A 16874-nucleotide genomic window follows, 5' to 3' on the forward strand; every position below is an offset into this window, starting at 1 on the left:
AAGGCTAATATAAAAAATCTGCAGGTATTATATCAAATAATGGAAGATCTGGATAGCCTAGGCTGTTCTGAAAAAAAAGAAGATACAGCATGTATGGCTAGCCCTTATAATGACCAAGATAAGAGCTTAAAACAATCTACGCACACAATCCACACACTACATACAATTTACTTATTTATTTACTATCCACTCCCGCCCCCCAAAAAACCTCCCGTATTTTGAAACCTAAATGTTGGCAGGTATGGGTAGGGGGCACCCCTATTGCCTATTGCCCGATTGCCACTGGGTATTTTGCACACTGATGTATTGGGTATGAACATTAAGGTGGAGAAGTAAAAAATACATGAAAGACAAGTTAAAAATGATTCACATTTGACCGTTAGTGTGTGGCCTTATGAAAGTGTTTCAGAATTCCGTGTATTTAAAATAGATTACAGGGGACATAAGTAAATATTTGTAAAGGCTCATACCTCAGGGTCATTGTGATAACCTTATTTGTAAAGGCTCATACCTCAGGGTCATTGTGATAACCTTTGTGGGAAAACCCAAAGGGCTTTACCTGTCTGTGCTGTATAGGCTTGGCAGCATGACACCCATTGACCTGGAACATGGCTGGACAGCATACTTCCCATCATCAACACGTCTTTTTCCAGTTCACATCAACAACCAATAAAATCCAATGAATGAAGTAGCAGACAAAATGGAATATACTCTCACTTACCCTCAGCACACACATAATCCTGATACACAGAAATACACAAACAGATACACAGAAATACACAGAAACAGATCAAGGCAATTATTATCAATATTCAACACCAGTTATTTTTTTCCTTCTTTATTGACTGATTTAAAAATGTTGTGCTTTTCAACAGATCCAATTTGGAGGGGAAAACTGTACATACAAAAAGAAAACTAATTTTTCCTCTTAACATCAACAGCAGTTGATCCTTTTATTCATTAACCTTTCTCTGTGTGACATACTACAGGTTGCTATAAACGCTGGCACATAATTCCTCTCACAGACACATGTTATGAGGTTATGGGTGTAATGGCAAATGCAGTCACTTTCTTTAACCACTTCTTTTTGGTTTTTCCTTTCATTTTCATTTACAAAGGCTATGTTGCAATCAAATTAACACAATTCTACAGTTTTCATTAGCTCATTAGAAATTAAATATTATTGTGGTCAAACTATTAGTGTTACAATGGTTCAGAGTAAACTGTTTGTTGTGTACATTGTCTGCTTCAAATAGACATGAAATTCAGAGATAATTTACAGATAAACCTGCTGGTATAAAATTCCAGGAGGGAAGAGTGCAAAAAAATAATTTAAAAATTGCATGTCTCTGGAACAGGACAGGGACACAGCATGGGTCAAGGCAGAATTTGTCAAAGCTACTGACCATTAAGCTTGGGTCACCCAGGACATGTGGCACTGTTTACAGTAGATACAGAGACCCTGATGCCCTAGAGCTGCTTCACACAAGGGGTTACAGCGCTTCAGGACACAGGACAAAACACCACTGCGTAAGGCTTTCAAATCACTACGATGGAGAAGTCACTAGTGTCAGTGGACTGGCCAGTGAGGTCACTACTGTGCACATCATGATCAGAGGCTGGGGCAGGCGGGTCAGTGACAGAGGAAGTGGGGACAGCCTGGTCAGCCGCAGACGAGCTGCTGCCTGCTTGGGCAGGGTGGCTCTTGCTGCGGTGAGCCGTAACGTTGTCCCTCTTCTCGAAGCGCCGGCCACAGATCTCACAGGGGAACTGGTAGCTGCTCTCTGCATTGTGCTTGCGCATATGCCAGTTCAGAGATGCCTTCTGGCGGCATGTAAAGCCGCACACCTCACACCTGGGCAGAAAAGGTGAGGAAATGGAGTAAACACATAAACAGGCACAGCCACAGAGGATATCATGCAAAGTCACTGCTGTTATACCCTTGAGCAAGGTGCACCTGACACACTTCAGCAGACCACCATCTGTATCGACGCCTGACGAATGTAACCTCTCTATCCCAAATAAAGCCAGCAGATGACTATTTAGTAAAGAAAATACGGTAATGTAATTTCTCCACATTGAGCTGGCTTCCAATGATATTTTAAGTCAACACAAATAGCTCAAATGAAACTCTACATTTTAACATTTTTATTGGTATTTAGCAGACGCTCTTATCCAGAGAGCCTTTTTTAAGAAAGAAACCCTACTGAAAAGTTGTGACATCTAAATAAAACTAAAAAGTATATCAAATTTAGATACTGTCTTTGACTTCAACTTCAAATATACATGCATTTTAGAAGACTCTGCAAACATAATCACCACAAAGGTTGGATTCAGTCACACTCTCCATCACAATCACTTTTATCACTAATAAGCAGGTTCTACGCGGATTAACTGGTCCCAAACCCAGATAATCCCAAATTACAGTCACCACCAGTGATAATCACTGCCACACTCTCTCACACAGCCACTGGGGGGCAGCTGTGAGTCAGGGTACTCACTGCAGCGGTTTCTCTCCAGTGTGGATCCGCCGGTGGATGATCAGGTTGCTGCTGGTGCGGAAGGCTCGGGCACAGAACTCACAGATGTAGTCCCTCTGATCTCACAGACACAAATATCACACCGCGCATTTACTTTCTACTGCACAGTGCCGCTGTTATCACAGAGCTAATCACATGGCTGCTCATTTGGCCATTTGTCAAACAGAATAGTGGTGGTGCAATTGTTTTTATCACCGAGGCTGCTTAATTATATGGACACCAAATTCACCCAATTTGACAATGACAGTTTGATATATCTCCTGTATGCATGCACACAGGAAAATTACATTATGTCATTTAGCAGACACTCTTACCCAGAGTGACATCCAAACAAGTGCATCACAGTGCTAAGAGCTGTTATCGAAAAGTACTACAAAGAGGTCAGTAAGATACGGAGTTAAGTGCTAAACTAGGAACACCACACAGTAACACCACAAGACAAGCATACAGACAACAAAAACAAGTGAGCATCTTTTATTTTCGAAAGAGTGAATTAAACCATTTGTTTGATAAAGGTGCAGGGTTTATCTAAAAAAAATAAAAGGATAAAACTTAAATTTTACCTGAATTTGCAGCAAGCTACAGCATACACAAAAAATTAGCTTTGAATGCATACTGTCTTCTTTGGGCCATGTTATGCACACACATGACCACAAAGCATTGTAGCTTGTGCTGTGGTGCACAGCATACGCACGTAAAAGCAAAAACCCTGTCTGCTCTCCATTGAGTTACTCATTGGAATGCTTTTGTTATTTATACAAAAACAACACTTTAACCACAGAATTTTGTTATAATATGAATATGAAACCTCTTCAGCTGCTTCCTTTAGTATACACGTATTTCCTCCATTTGAATACTTTTTTGGCTGCACCTACACCCACTGTTTGTTAACTGCAATGATGATGATGACGATGATGAAGGACTCACTGCTGTGCAGTTTCTCATGCTCCTTCAGATGTTTCTTGAAGTTGAAGGACTTCCCGCAGGAGGGGTGAGGGCAGGCGAACGTCTTCTGCTGGACGTGCTGGTACTTCATGTGATGCTGAGGTACACAGAGGGGACAGTCACTGTGACGCCGCTGCCCGTGCTTCACCACCACGCGGGGCGCCGCACGCCACTCGCAGAGCCCTACTCACATTGAGGTATTGGCGGGATGAGAAAATCTTCCCGCAGCCGTCAAACTCACAGGGCAGAATATCCCGTGGCGTCGCTTTTCTGTGACAGGGACCGCACAATTACAGCTGACCGAATCAAGAAAATAAAGGTCTTATTATCAGAACCATGCACTACACTCTGTACAGGATATTCTGTGGGGCATTTCATGTATTGTTCCACACAGTTTAAGTGAATGGCAGCAGCGTAACTCCACAGAGCTGAATTCCACAGTTGTTCTGAGCCATCCAGGTTAACACGATGAGCAACCTGTTCAAGCGGATTGCAGCACTATTGGCCAAACCTTTTTCTTTTGCCACCAATCTGAGAAATGTCATCATCAGCCAGCCCCCTTGGTGTCCTTCTGAAAAAAACTCAACCAAATGAAAGAATGCATTATTACTCTGAAGGACATGACATAGTGATGTTAGCTTAATTATACTCTTCATTAAACCATTCTTCACTTTTTGTCACTTTATCCATCTCAGCATGTCTTCACACCAACATGTTTTGGTACAGGCGTGAAAGACACACTCAAACTAAGCTGTAAAAATGCTTACATAGGCAAACAAACATACAAACAGAAACCTAACTGGTATATGGCTTTATTATGGTTGTTCAAGAAAAAAAACACAAGAAAGATTGTGTCAAACTCTCTAGAGACATAGTTTACTCACAAATGAGCAAATACAATAATTGTCACGGAAAGTCAGTGACACCTGCTAACACAGAGTGAAAAGGAGGAAGCGAAATGTAGGAATAATAACAAACCAAACCACCTGCTGCGGTCCCGCTTGGCTACCCTTGTTCTTCCTCTCACTTTTCCGGACTGAAGGGCTTTCCTCTGTTTCCCCCTAGTGGCCTTCTGCTGCACTGCAGTTGAGTCACTATAAACAGAAAATGTATTGTTTTTCATCTAATCAGTCTGATATGAAGCTACTTGTTAGGTTATTACAGTATGTTAAGCAGCTTAGACTGGACCTTTTGGGGGAAAGGCTGTAATTCTTGTCTATGAGAGTGTCTGGGTCATCTGCTTCCCTCTCTTCTTCATCATTTAGCTGCCTATTGATGCAAACAAAATCAAATAATAAGATATGGACATGGAACAAACAAAACAAACCAATGCTGAATAGCTGTTTTACAGATTAAACCACCATTTTACCCATCTTCCTGCAGCCGGGAGGACTCTGCTGCTGCCTGGTCACTTGCTGTCTCTGATGCTACTTGCTGTATACACACATCCCCTAAAAAATACAGTTATATCTGATGAAAAACATAATAATACCATGACTGAATATGACACTTAGAACGTTATCTGCATGGTAAAAAGTCTATGAAAGTTAAAAAATCTCTTTTTACTAACCTGTTGTTTTGTTCTCTCCAGTCTCTGTGGTCCTCAAATCAATGACCACCTCTTCATCCTCCCCCTCCCCCTCCCCATCCTCCTCTGGCGGCCCAGCGCACTCCCTGGCTGCCACGGGCCCTGCTTCACCATGTCTCCTGGTCACCACAGAGGAGCACGTGTCCTCTCTGTCTCTCTCCCTCTTCATCTCCTTCACTCCTCTCCTCCCACGATCTCTGGACGGGTTAGCGGCAGCTGGGGCAGTATCCGTCTTCCCACTTCCGTCCTCACCTCCAACTCTCTCTTTCACTTCCACTCTCCCCTTCTGGGAAGGGCACCAGGAGAAAAGATGGCCGCCTTCGCAGATGTACCTCAGACACATCTCTGCCTCTGCCCCATCTGCTGCTTCTCCCTTCTGCTGGGAGTGACGGCCAAGTGCCTCTTCTGTTAGCCTGATGCAGCCTTGAACTCCAGCCTCTAACCTGCAGTCTGTTTCACCCTTGCTCGGTCCTCCTTCTCTCCCCTTGGTCTGCCTCTCTCCCTCCTCTCCAGCTTGTTCTTCACCAGCAGCTTGGCCCTCATTAGCAGCGCCAGGCTGCAGGGTGGGTGGGAAGGAGCATTGCTGTCCATGGTGGTGGACCAGAAGCACCAGGTGCTGGAGGGATTCTGCTGATGTCATCATGGACTCTGCCCCCTTCGCCTCTCTCCCACTGCCTGGAAGACCATAACCAAACAGGATTACATCTTTACTGACAATTCAAATGTCTAGCTTCCTCCTTACAGAAAAGAAAAGAAAAGAAAAGAAGGTTAAACAAAAAAGTTGTAAACAGACAGCTAATAATAAAATAAATTTTACTAGCAATTTTCAGTTACTGAATTAATGACCAAGTAAATGTGCATTGATCATTATCCTAAAAGCACATACTATATTTGATATTTGCACATGATTTAATAAAATGACAATAAACTAGTGAAACTATAAATATTTACCTGAGCACTTTATGCAGACTTTGGAAAAGTAGCTGAGGGAGAAACACACAAAATATTTACTGCCATACAACACAACAATATTTCACAGTGACATTGCTTCAGTAGCTCCCAGCCACAAACATGCAATTATCTTCACAAGACAAGACCATTCTGCTCATTGTTTATCACTTCCTTCCAGCCAGCGTTTCTGCCCCTCTGTGGCCCTTTCTCTGATCCGCCCTCAACATGCGTGCACCTCCATCTCTGCTTCTTTTGCAGTGGACGTAACGCTCAAAGCATTTTACTCCAATTGGTGAAGCCATTCCACATAGCGCATCTGAGCCAATAAGCGCTGAGTATGAGTGGTTATGTCTAGGTGCCTGCCCGACCGTCTCCAGTGCTGGGTTTGGGTGATGACACACCTCTCCAGCAGGTGCTGAGCGAGCTCAGAGTGCAGCGCGAACCCCAGCCTCTCTTTCAGCTGGCCCCAGCTCTGCAGGCACGCCCCCAGGCGCACCCGGGACTTGCTCCTCCTCGCATCCAGCTCCCTGCGCCTCTGACGGCGTAGAGCGTCTCTAGGGGATGACATCGCCGCAGCTGGGGATGCAGATGGCCTCAAGCAAAGCTACCCTGCAACTGATGAGCACATGGTTAGGTATCAGTGGGTGTGCAGGGTGATTAGGGATGGCCTTGCCAGGCCACATAAAGGTACTTGCAAATACATACTAAAACCACAGGATTAAAAAACAACATGTTTCCTAGGTGTCTACGTAATTACTCAACAACTTCAATGTTGCATGTTAGTGGTATGCAAGGCCAAGTTTAACCCTAATTTTATGCTTGCAATTCTTTCTTTGTCACAATACATTCTTGATCAATATACACAACCACTTCACATAGCATGTTTGTCTTAAACATAAATGTTGCCCTTCACCACATCACAGTAACATTACAATAACAGAAGCCCTTTTTACATAGTATCCACCTATGGCTGGAGCTGAAATGAAGACTTCTGCATCATGAAGAAAATACACATATTTTGTAAACCATGCAAAGTTGCAACCTTATCTTTACCTAGGGAAGGTAAAGAATGCACAATATATGAGATAACTGCCATAACATTTTTTTTAAATATATGGTAAATTATACCGTTAACAACAGACAGAACAGATTAAAACAAGATGCAGAACAATATCTGCATTGGGGAAATAATGAGGTAATTAGAAAACATGCATTCTGAAAGACAACTGATGCCATTAAATGACAGTAATTAGACATAAACAGTATTTAAAGACAAATTAACCTGTAAAAAACCCCACAAAAATCTGTTAAACACATAAAAGTCACAGCTGTGGATGTGGAGTATCTACTCTCTAACCGGCAATGAATTACTAGCTAGTTAATTAACCCGGTTTAAAAATTCAAGCGCACCAACAAAAGTGTATTTTGCGTTTGTTAATTTTCATTAACGTAAGTGTTTAAAAGTACTTATAAATACAGCGGCGTACACACCTGTGAAAAGTATCAAATGTGGCACAGAAACAGTACAGGTACATGGCCAGCGCTCTTGTTGATCTCAGCGGGTCCCACCCGCCATGATTTTGTTGCCCTTTTAAGTACGATCTCTTCCGCACAAATCCTGGCAGATGCTTTTTGTTCCTGTTAGACTGCACACAATGTATTTTCTATGCTCTAAAGCGAGTAATTTCGTTACATATGAGTAAAGTAAAATGCCTTTCATTCAAAGTTTCACAAAAGGTTTAATCATATCAAGAAGCCGTTACCTTGAGGTTTAGACAGGAACTGAGCAGGGGTATGATAGGAAGTGGAAACAGTCTATTTTTTCTTCCCATAAGCCTCCACGGTGACAAAAGTGTGGGGAATGTAGTTCGAAAGAAAGCAACATCTACAGCGGAGAACTGACCTGACGTTCACTAGTTTTCTTCTTTATCCATGAATATTGAAAAAATATGACAGCGACAAAGCTGTATTACCATGTGCTACTAAGTAATTACAGAGATTAGATAGATCATTGTTCGTTACTAATGTATAGTTCATTATTGTTTTCCTTATAACTTTTTAATTAAACCATTAGTCAAGAACAGCAATTTTAATCATTAATCAAAACCTAGACCCTACATTCTAAAACGAAAATCCAATATGTAAGTGATTGGACATTGTTAAAAGTAAATCAGAAATAACTTTTGGTGGAAAACGTTTGGTGTGGTTGCTACATTAAAGTAATAAAATTGCAGAAATTAAATTGTCCCCACATTTGAGAATTGGGGAGTGGATAAAATGCAGAAGTGTTTATTTATCAAGTTGTGACCTAAGCAGACAAGAAAAGTTACAGTACAATAAAATGGCATAGAATTCATGAATAAGCAACTGGCAATATGTTCTGAGAAAACAAGATGACACATACATTTAAAGTGAAATAGAATGTGAAAGATTGAACTGAGATAAAAAACAACCAGAGAATAAAAAATATGAAATGCAGAAACACCATAGCTTAACAAGAGGGATGTGTCAGCTCAAGAAACCGGCAAAATGTTAAAGGAAGCTGCAGTTTCAGTCTCATGAGAGATCAACCGGATATAACTGTAACTGTCAGCAAATCAGATCTTGCGCTTTAATGCAGACACAGACACACAGACACATACACACACACACACACACACACACACACAAACACATGCACACACATACACCTCCCTTAAGCTTGAGAACATCATCAAGCATGGATGAGCTAGGTGAGTGTTGCTATCCTTTCTTCCTCTACCCGTATTTATTTGTCTTCTGTTGTATATATTTAGGTGACAGATTTACTGCCTAATTTAGAGAAATGAAAAATAGAGCTATAGAGAACATACAGAAAACGAGGCATTGTTGTAGAGAAAGGGACAGAAACGCAGACAGTCAGGACAGGCAGAAAGAGACAAAATGTAACATGTATCATGAACACATTAAACTAATTTGAAACTTAAAAAGCATGATTTTTACATTTTTAAAACAGAACAAGCTGTTATAGAGCAAGCTGCCTTCTTGTCTCTTTTTAACAGCTTCATAAGAAGTATTAAGTGTTCTTACATTCGGTTTCAGATAGAGTGCTGTCATGAAGTCAATACTGTGACAAAATGATTCAAAGGAAATGTACCGTTTTCTCTCTTTGTCTCTTGGTTGTCCTAAGTGAGCGGAATCATCTTTTACAAAGTCTAAAAGGTGAAAGTAGAATTAATACAACTGAATAAACCATACATGCCCTATCTGTGGGTGTGGTAGAGCGGGGAAACATTTCAGAGAAGAAGGATGGATTTGAACTTTTGCCAACAGTGAGAGCAGAGGTTTGCTTATTTGTCATAAGGAAATGTTACTCACTGTTTTCTAAGTATCACTTCTGCAATGAGAGCAACAGCCACAGTTTCTCTGTGGTCTCTTACTCAGGAAGCAGTGCTTGCTGCAGTAAGTGCAGCACCTTTTTGTGGGTATTACACCTCGCAGTCTATTGGAGAGTGGGTGTGCATCACTACTTTATTTAGAGCGGAAGATGAGTTTTGCAACATCAAAAACACCATACCAATCTGATGTTGGGTTTTCTAAACTGTTACAGCATATCAGCAGTGTGTGAAGGTGTGTGTATGTGTTTTGCATATTTTTGAGCTGTTTTTACTTGACAGACACTCTCTTAGAAGAGTTGGCCCAGAGCTCTTCCCAGAGTACCTTGGGACCAGCAGATATCCCTCAGAAGAGTGTGGCGCTAACAGGAAAGAAGGAAACAGCCAGCACACATGGACAGGTGCTCACCATGACGTTTAGACAAATGGAGGAGAGAGTCTGTGGGGAACCCAGTGTATGCTATAGCTGTGTGTTTATTAGCTGTGTGTTCCTCATGTGTGTCCTCTTTATCTTCAGATCACACCAGTGTACACCTCTAAGCTCCCTCCCAAAGACTCAGACAGTAGCCATGTATACAGGTGAGACGCAGGTCACATTTGTACTCACACACTCGAGAGTAACCACGATGCAGTATTTTGCAGGCTGTCCCGGATGCCTCCCTTTTCCCATTCCGCGCTCTGTACTCTGTATCCTCTCTCTGTTTGTAGAGTGTCTGCCCTCACTCTGTCTCCTTTACCCTGCCAGTGCCTCATGCACTTGCACTCTTGACTCACCCCTGACTGTCCCCTGTTTGTCCCCTGTCTCTCACGGCTCATGGTTTCGCCCCCTGCCCTCTCTGTCAGTGAAGTGCCAGAGCCTGTGGAGGTCTCAGCCTGCGGGGGTCTGATGAGCCCCGGCACAGCCACTCGAGAACTGGACTCCATCATGCAGGGGCTCCTGGGCCTGGAGTTAGGGGTAAAGTTAGAAACACCACACATTTACATATAGATCTGTTTTCCTTTCACCTTAGAAATGTCACAGCATTATAGAAAAGTAACAGTTTAATTTACACCTTGATAGATGGAATAATTATGTCACTTCAAACTATTTGGCAGCAGAGGGCAGTATAAGCAAAATGAACCTTAAATTTGACATGTTTAAAACAGCACCTCAATCTCTCTGAACAACCCATTTTGAGACATTGGATTTTCACAGTTAAAACGTAGATGGCACTTACTGTTCACATTCATATTGACTCCGGTATTACATTTTTTAGCTCGATGCCTCACCCACTGCCTCAGCTCCACCACCCCTCATTCCAAAATCTGGAAAGGAGAAGGGGAGAAAGGAGACAAAGGAGACGGACAAAGGACAAGCAAAAGAAGGTGAACCTAACACAACAAAGGACTGTAATCAGGCACCTGATAAGGCACTACTGCCCGGGAAGACTGGCTCCTCCATAGATGACCTCCTGGGGGTCCTCAGCTCAGATATGGAGAAGATGGGCGTGCGCACCTCCGCCAAAGGCCTCTGTGCTTCCTGTGGCAAGTGCATTGCGGGGAAGGTACAGTATATAGGCTATATGATAAGCAGTTAGTGGTCATACAACACAAAACAGAATTACAGAGAATTGTCGAAGATGAGAACGTGAAGAGGTCTATTGTTATTATCTCAAATGCCTGTTATGTGTATGCAAAGATATACTTAATCACTGGATCTTTCAACCTTCCCTGGTACCCGTTACCCATTCTCCAAAAACTTGTCTCAAATTAAATGGGATGTCCGTCCATCCTCGCTCCTCTCCCATGCCTACCCCAGACCCAATCACCCCATCACCATCGCTCCTTTCTCCCTTCTTCCAGATGATCACGGCTCTGGGGGAAGTGTGGCACCCGGAGCACTTTGTGTGTGTTGTGTGTGGGGCGGAGCTGGGCACGTGCGGCTTCTTTGAGAGGGACGGGAAGGCGTATTGTGAGAAGGACTACCAGAGCCTCTTTGCTCCTCGCTGTGCCTACTGCAAGGGCCCCATTCTACAGGTACAATGTCATGTGCATGGTCTATCCTGTCTGAAATAAGCTCCATTATGTATCTTATTTCTTCAATCAGTCTGTACAGCAGCACAGTGAAAACAACCTGTGGCTATGTAGCGAACTTAACCCAGGGTATTTTTATCAGTCTGTCTGTTCAGCATAACGTCTGTAAAGTTTCTGCAGAAGGTTTTTGCTCAAGTTTTTGGATGAATGTTTATTCAGTTGTTTACAAATGTGGGCCAAACCAAATTTCACCCTAACACAAATGCCCCCACAAAATAGAGGGCGCCAACTTTTTCAGCTGGAGTTCATCTATCCTGCTTATACACTACTCCAATTGTTTTACATAAATTATTATTAACCACTCCTCTATCACATACCAGTACATTCAATTTGAAGGTCAAACTACAGATTTGTCTATAAAGTTGGTCAGAACACAGTTTCCCTCAGCTGACTGGTCTATAATGATCAGTCACTCATCGTTACAGTATACAGTATTTTCAAATTCAACATCTGTCATCCCCCACATCTGGCTGTGTGTCTGGCCCACAAATCACTTGTGCCTCTTCACTGCAGAATATCCTGACTGCCATGGACCGCTCCTGGCATCCAGAGCACTTCTTCTGTACCCACTGTGGGGAGCTGTTTGGATCGCAGGGTGAGTTACACACAGCTACATGCTGAGACGCTTGCTACCTGACAGACAGGACAGAAACCACAACTTAGAGGCCCTGAGAATGTAGCCTCCCACACCACTCCGCTTTTACTGATCCCAGTTCAGTGATCTGAAGGTATGTAGTGTGACACACTGGGCAGGGACTGAGGAGGTAGAGAAAGAGATTGTAATCTGAGAAGGAGTCTGTTATGGTGTTTATTATTTTTTTCATTCATTTGCTTGGTAGACACCCTTATTCAGGGCAAATCTCAGAGACATGTTATGATCAAGACATGTACATATTATCAGATTACAGCACTTAATATGAATGCAGGCATTTTAGTTTAGGTGCTCTGCTCAATGGTACATCTGTAAACAGAACTTTAGATGCTGGGTTACTCCTCCACATTAAAGCACCCACCTTGTTAAAAAGTGCCCCACACTCTTCATTGTTTCTGCTGGTTTGCCAGGGTTCATAGAGCGAGATGGAAAGCCTTACTGCTCCAGGGACTTTTACCGCCTGTTTGCACCCAAGTGTTCGGGCTGTGGGGAGCCTGTGCAGCAGAACTACCTGTCTGCAGTCAACGGAACCTGGCACCCCAGCTGCTTCGTGTGTGCTGTGAGCCCCCCCCACCTGACGTCAGCCGCTCGCACCAAGTATGGGACGGGTGACGTCCAATCAAAGACATCACCTGATCCCCAATGACACCTATATGAAGGCAATCATTGCAGATTATCCAGAGAGGATTTTTTTTTTACAATTCACGTGTTTTCACGGCTCTTTTTCATTCCATTAGATTACATTACATTACAAGCATTTAACAGCCGCTCTTATCCAGAGTGACTTCCATCAAGATAGAACTTAATCAGTCCCATGATTTCCTTGTCTGCTTTCCCCCTCTGCCTCCAACCTCTCTCCATTGGCTGTTCCTACCCCTCTAATAACACCTCTTCCCCTCCTCTCTAGGACTGCCTAAAACCCTTCCAGGATGGCTGCTTCATGGAGCTGAACGGTCGCCCTTTCTGCTCCCTGCACTATCACTCCCGGCAAGGAACGCTCTGTGGAGGCTGCGGGGCGCCTATTTCGGGACGGTGCATCTCTGCCCTGGACCGCAAGTTCCACCCAGAGCACTTTGTGTGTGCCTTCTGCCTGCGGCAGCTCGTCCAGGGCGTGTTCAAGGAGCAGGGGGGTAAACCCTACTGCAGCATCTGCCACGAGAAACTCTTCCTGTGAGAGGGAGAGGGGAGCATCGCACAAGCTCTATGTCACACGTCCACCAGCCTCGCCCTCACGTGCAGATGTGTTATATTTGAATGTAAGAACTCAATCGACGCAATGAAATCGCAATGAGCACTGTATTTGAAGGATGTTTTAGCTCTCTTTTGAAACTGAATTAGCATAAAATGTACATAAGGGGGCTGTTTTAGTCTGATGCCACAATGCAATAACTCTGCTTTACAGTCCAGGCTTTTCTCTGGTACTGTCTGTGTAAAAGAGAGGGAAAAGACTGCAGTAACCACATATTCAATTGATAGGCATGAGAGGGTTCAGAGCAGAGGAGAAGTATTGTGAAAATAGGATGGTAGGGATAGGTTGGTATGATAAGGTTAAGGTTTGTGTCAGGGTTAGTGGTACCAGTGGAACTGAAATAAAATATATGTGGAAGACTAGAAATGTGTGTTCCTCATTACTTATTGTGCAACATTTTGTACTCTCACAGAAGTAACAGTACAATTACATCTAAGTGGATTGGGGCTAGAGTAAGAGTATACATGCTATGCTAGCTTGCCAGCTAGACTTATTTTGAACAGGGACCAACACCAAAAAAGAGGATAGTAAAAATAAAGTTCTTTTGACAAACTGGAGTTAGATTAGAGCTGAGCTAAGCGCACAGGCAGTATCACATTTGATGTCACGTTGAGTTTCACAGCAGTCTGAATGATTTCTGTATTTATAAAAGTGTGTTAGACCCTACGCCTCTGGCTCTCTCTCCGCCTCCCTTCCTTTTCTCTCTCTCTCCCCCCCCACTCCTTCCCTCTCTGCTTCCCTGTCCTTCACTCAACTTCCCCTGTTGGACTCAACAGAGCCTGTTTGGGTCCAAGTTTAAGATTTAATGTGTTATTGGCAGGACAGATCAAGTATGAAGTGCCAGACTTCTACGACTCTCCCCCCTTTTCACTTTCTTCTTCTCCTTCTTCTTCTTCCTCTTCTTCTCCTTCTCCTTCTTCTTCTTTTTCTCCATTCCTGTCTCGCCCACCTTCCTCATCTCCCTCTGTCTCCAGCCATCTCGAGTGGTTTGGTGTGAGCTGGGAGCAGAGGTAGAGGGTGAGTGAGAGGGAGAGGCGGGGGGGGGGGGGGGTTGAGTTGACGGGAGCTGGGAATAAATCATGTTGTCGTCACCACATTAGAACACTCTCCTGGTCTTGTACTCTGGCTTAAAACAAGAAAATGACACAACATGCTACTGTGCCTGGCTGTGCCTTCTACACTGTTTACTCTCACATGACTGTGAAGTCTTGTGCAACAGACATCCATGACTGTGGAAAAAGTGCAATCACCCTGTGAGGCTGCACCACAAATCCAGGTTGGATGAAAAGTTCCTCCGAATAGTTTTGGGTTGAGAGTTGACTACCATGGCCTCAGCTTTAATTCTGACAATAACATGACCTTGGTGTCATTATCTTCATCTGCTATTACCATAACAGGGAATACATGAGCCCATTCTTTAAAGAAATACAGATGGTATGAAAAAAAAAAACAAAAATCACATACAAAGAACAAGTGTGTGTGAGAAAGGGTAACAATGCTGGGTGTAAAATGAACTGAAACAAAGTGATATATGAGCATTCATTCTTGTAAAAATTGGGGTGTAAAAAGGTGGCCCGTGTGTTGTGGGGGTGTAATTCAGGTGACATTTACAGCTTCATAACTGGGCAGGGAAAGCCTGGGAGTGCAGTGGTGCATAGATCCTGTAGGGAGGGGGCGGGAATCAGGGGATTCAGCAGGGAACGTAACCGCAGCATGACGCTGTAATCGTACCCAAGCTCCGAACTGCCTGCGACCTTGCTGTCACCTCTCAGGGGTTTGGTGCGCTCAGTTAGATGTAGCCCCTGAGCTGCTGCTGATCCTGGTGAGGGTCATAGCACAGCGGCCAGAACCCTTCCCTCTGGCCCCCGGGGGGCCACAGTGCCCTGAGCTACGGTAATCATCTCCACCAATAAATATTGCCCTGACCACCAGTTCACACAGCGGCCCACACACCCTTAAAGCCCGACACGCTTTTCCACATAGATTTGTTCTCAATAATGAAAGGCAGTACAGTGGAACACTGCAGAGCTCATCCTGCCAAATGTAAAATTCAGAGATATTAGAGAAAGACCACTGCCAGATGTCAGTGACACATGCTCTTAGACACACATGTGTGTACACACATGCTCAAACATGCGCACTCTCTCTGTCTCACACACACACACACACACACACACACACACTCACACACACACACACACACACACACACACACACTCACATTCTCACACACTCAGACAGTTATGCACACATTGTGCACACATTCACGAAGATCTCAACAGGGTCCATGTGTCCATGTTAAGAGTGCCAGCAGCACAGGAAAGGGGAGTTTGTTCATGAGCTGAAGGCTGGAGAAGCACTTACAGACAAAACAATGACAAAGGTGCTGGACAGAAAGTCATAACAAAATGTCTCCCTCAAACAAAAATCCCTCTGAACCCAAATGAATCCTAATTGACTTGTTTATTCATTGATTCATATATTAATTAGTGTAATTACTTTGAACTGCAAAAAGGTAAAACATGGTGTGTCATAACGCTTACGGTGCCGGGTGATTTCCTAATGCCACACCCCGTTCTTTAGACAAAACGACCATTGTTTGATCGTCGGAGGAAATTAAATGCAGACAAAAATGGTAAACAGAATTCAATTAAGAGTGCAGAACATAACCAGAGGAGAGACAGTGGAGAGGAAAGAATGGAAAGAAAGAATGTGTCCTTCCACTAAAACAGATGCTGAAGAGAACACCCAGAAATTTCCTCTCTGGCAAATCCATGACTTAATCGAACAATGAGCTACCATTTGCCACGCAAAGGCCCTGTAAATACATACACAAGACAACATTAGATGGTGTATATAAGTCAGCAAAGTCATGGATTGATTCTAGTGTGTACAAGTGAGCTATTCGGTACATCTTGCCAGAATTCAACAAAATGCATTAATATTTAATAGCGTAATGGGGTTCTGTGTGGTCGAGGAAAAGAGCAGCAAACGATTCTCTGATTGATAGTACCCCCAACAGTGATCCACTATTAGCTGTCCCACCCCTTGTCCAAAACGCCTTTGTATAAACAGGTGCTAGTATGTAGTCCATTCAACATAACAGACCTCATATGGAAAACATTCAATGTGCGATAAGGCTTCTACAAAATGTGTGAGGACTCTCCTATTTTTACAGTGGATTTTTATGTCTCATGGCTCAATGTATCAAAGTATTGCACTTATTTTTTCGCACATTAAGGAGTCCCATCAAATTAAAGTTACCACCGGTTACAGGGTACAAATTTACAACATGAGTTAACTGAACGTCCCCATGATGTGGGATGTTTATGAGCGTCGGTATATGTATGTTTAAAGTTTTGCCCGGTCCTCCTCCTCACATTGCCAGTGAATACAGATGTGTTTTTTAAGCGAAGAAGAAAAGTGACAACTTCAACACCCCTCTAATTACTTCCATGTAACATACAGTGTAACTTAAAGCAGAGAAATTAATTAGACCCCC

At 43.3% G+C, this 16874-nt stretch overlaps 2 protein-coding genes across 2 annotated transcripts; one reads left to right on the plus strand and one right to left on the minus strand.

Moving 5' to 3' along the window:
* Window positions 1-867: 867 nt before the first annotated feature.
* znf692 (zinc finger protein 692) lies at window positions 868-7801 on the minus strand. The gene is made up of 12 exons (XM_036522167.1): window positions 7516-7801; window positions 6426-6639; window positions 6025-6056; window positions 5056-5748; window positions 4855-4936; window positions 4674-4754; window positions 4472-4579; window positions 3997-4056; window positions 3677-3755; window positions 3468-3582; window positions 2502-2601; window positions 868-1855 (listed from the first exon to the last, which is right to left on the minus strand). The coding sequence occupies exons 2-12, from the start codon at window positions 6590-6592 to the stop codon at window positions 1540-1542; spliced, it is 1833 nt and encodes a 610-aa protein (XP_036378060.1). The 5' UTR covers window positions 6593-6639; window positions 7516-7801; the 3' UTR covers window positions 868-1539.
* An 896-nt stretch (window positions 7802-8697) lies between these two features.
* Window positions 8698-13721, plus strand: lpxn (leupaxin). Its single transcript, XM_036522378.1, has 9 exons — window positions 8698-8756; window positions 9681-9799; window positions 9916-9977; window positions 10242-10353; window positions 10655-10942; window positions 11241-11414; window positions 11985-12066; window positions 12534-12682; window positions 13031-13721. Exons 1-9 carry the CDS (start codon window positions 8699-8701, stop codon window positions 13295-13297), a joined length of 1311 nt encoding a protein of 436 aa, XP_036378271.1. The 5' UTR covers window position 8698; the 3' UTR covers window positions 13298-13721.
* Window positions 13722-16874: the final 3153 nt, after the last annotated feature.

This window comes from Megalops cyprinoides, chromosome 2, assembly GCF_013368585.1.
Source record: "Megalops cyprinoides isolate fMegCyp1 chromosome 2, fMegCyp1.pri, whole genome shotgun sequence".
NCBI classification, from domain to species: domain Eukaryota; kingdom Metazoa; phylum Chordata; class Actinopteri; order Elopiformes; family Megalopidae; genus Megalops; species Megalops cyprinoides.

Bases quoted from the DNA above. Each gene is read 5' to 3' on its own strand.
- znf692 (XM_036522167.1), bottom strand. From the start codon at position 6,592: ATGTCATCCCCTAGAGACGCTCTACGCCGTCAGAGGCGCAGGGAGCTG. The intron at 4,937-5,055 runs GTTAGTAAAAAG...TGTATTTTTTAG, and splicing joins TGGAGAGAACAAAACAACAG to GGGATGTGTGTATACAGCAA. The intron at 4,580-4,673 runs GTCCAGTCTAAG...TTCTGTTTATAG, and splicing joins TACAGCCTTTCCCCCAAAAG to TGACTCAACTGCAGTGCAGC.
- lpxn (XM_036522378.1), top strand. From the start codon at position 8,699: ATGCACACACATACACCTCCCTTAAGCTTGAGAACATCATCAAGCATG. The intron at 8,757-9,680 runs GTGAGTGTTGCT...TTTACTTGACAG, and splicing joins ATCAAGCATGGATGAGCTAG to ACACTCTCTTAGAAGAGTTG. The intron at 12,067-12,533 runs GTGAGTTACACA...CTGGTTTGCCAG, and splicing joins GGAGCTGTTTGGATCGCAGG to GGTTCATAGAGCGAGATGGA.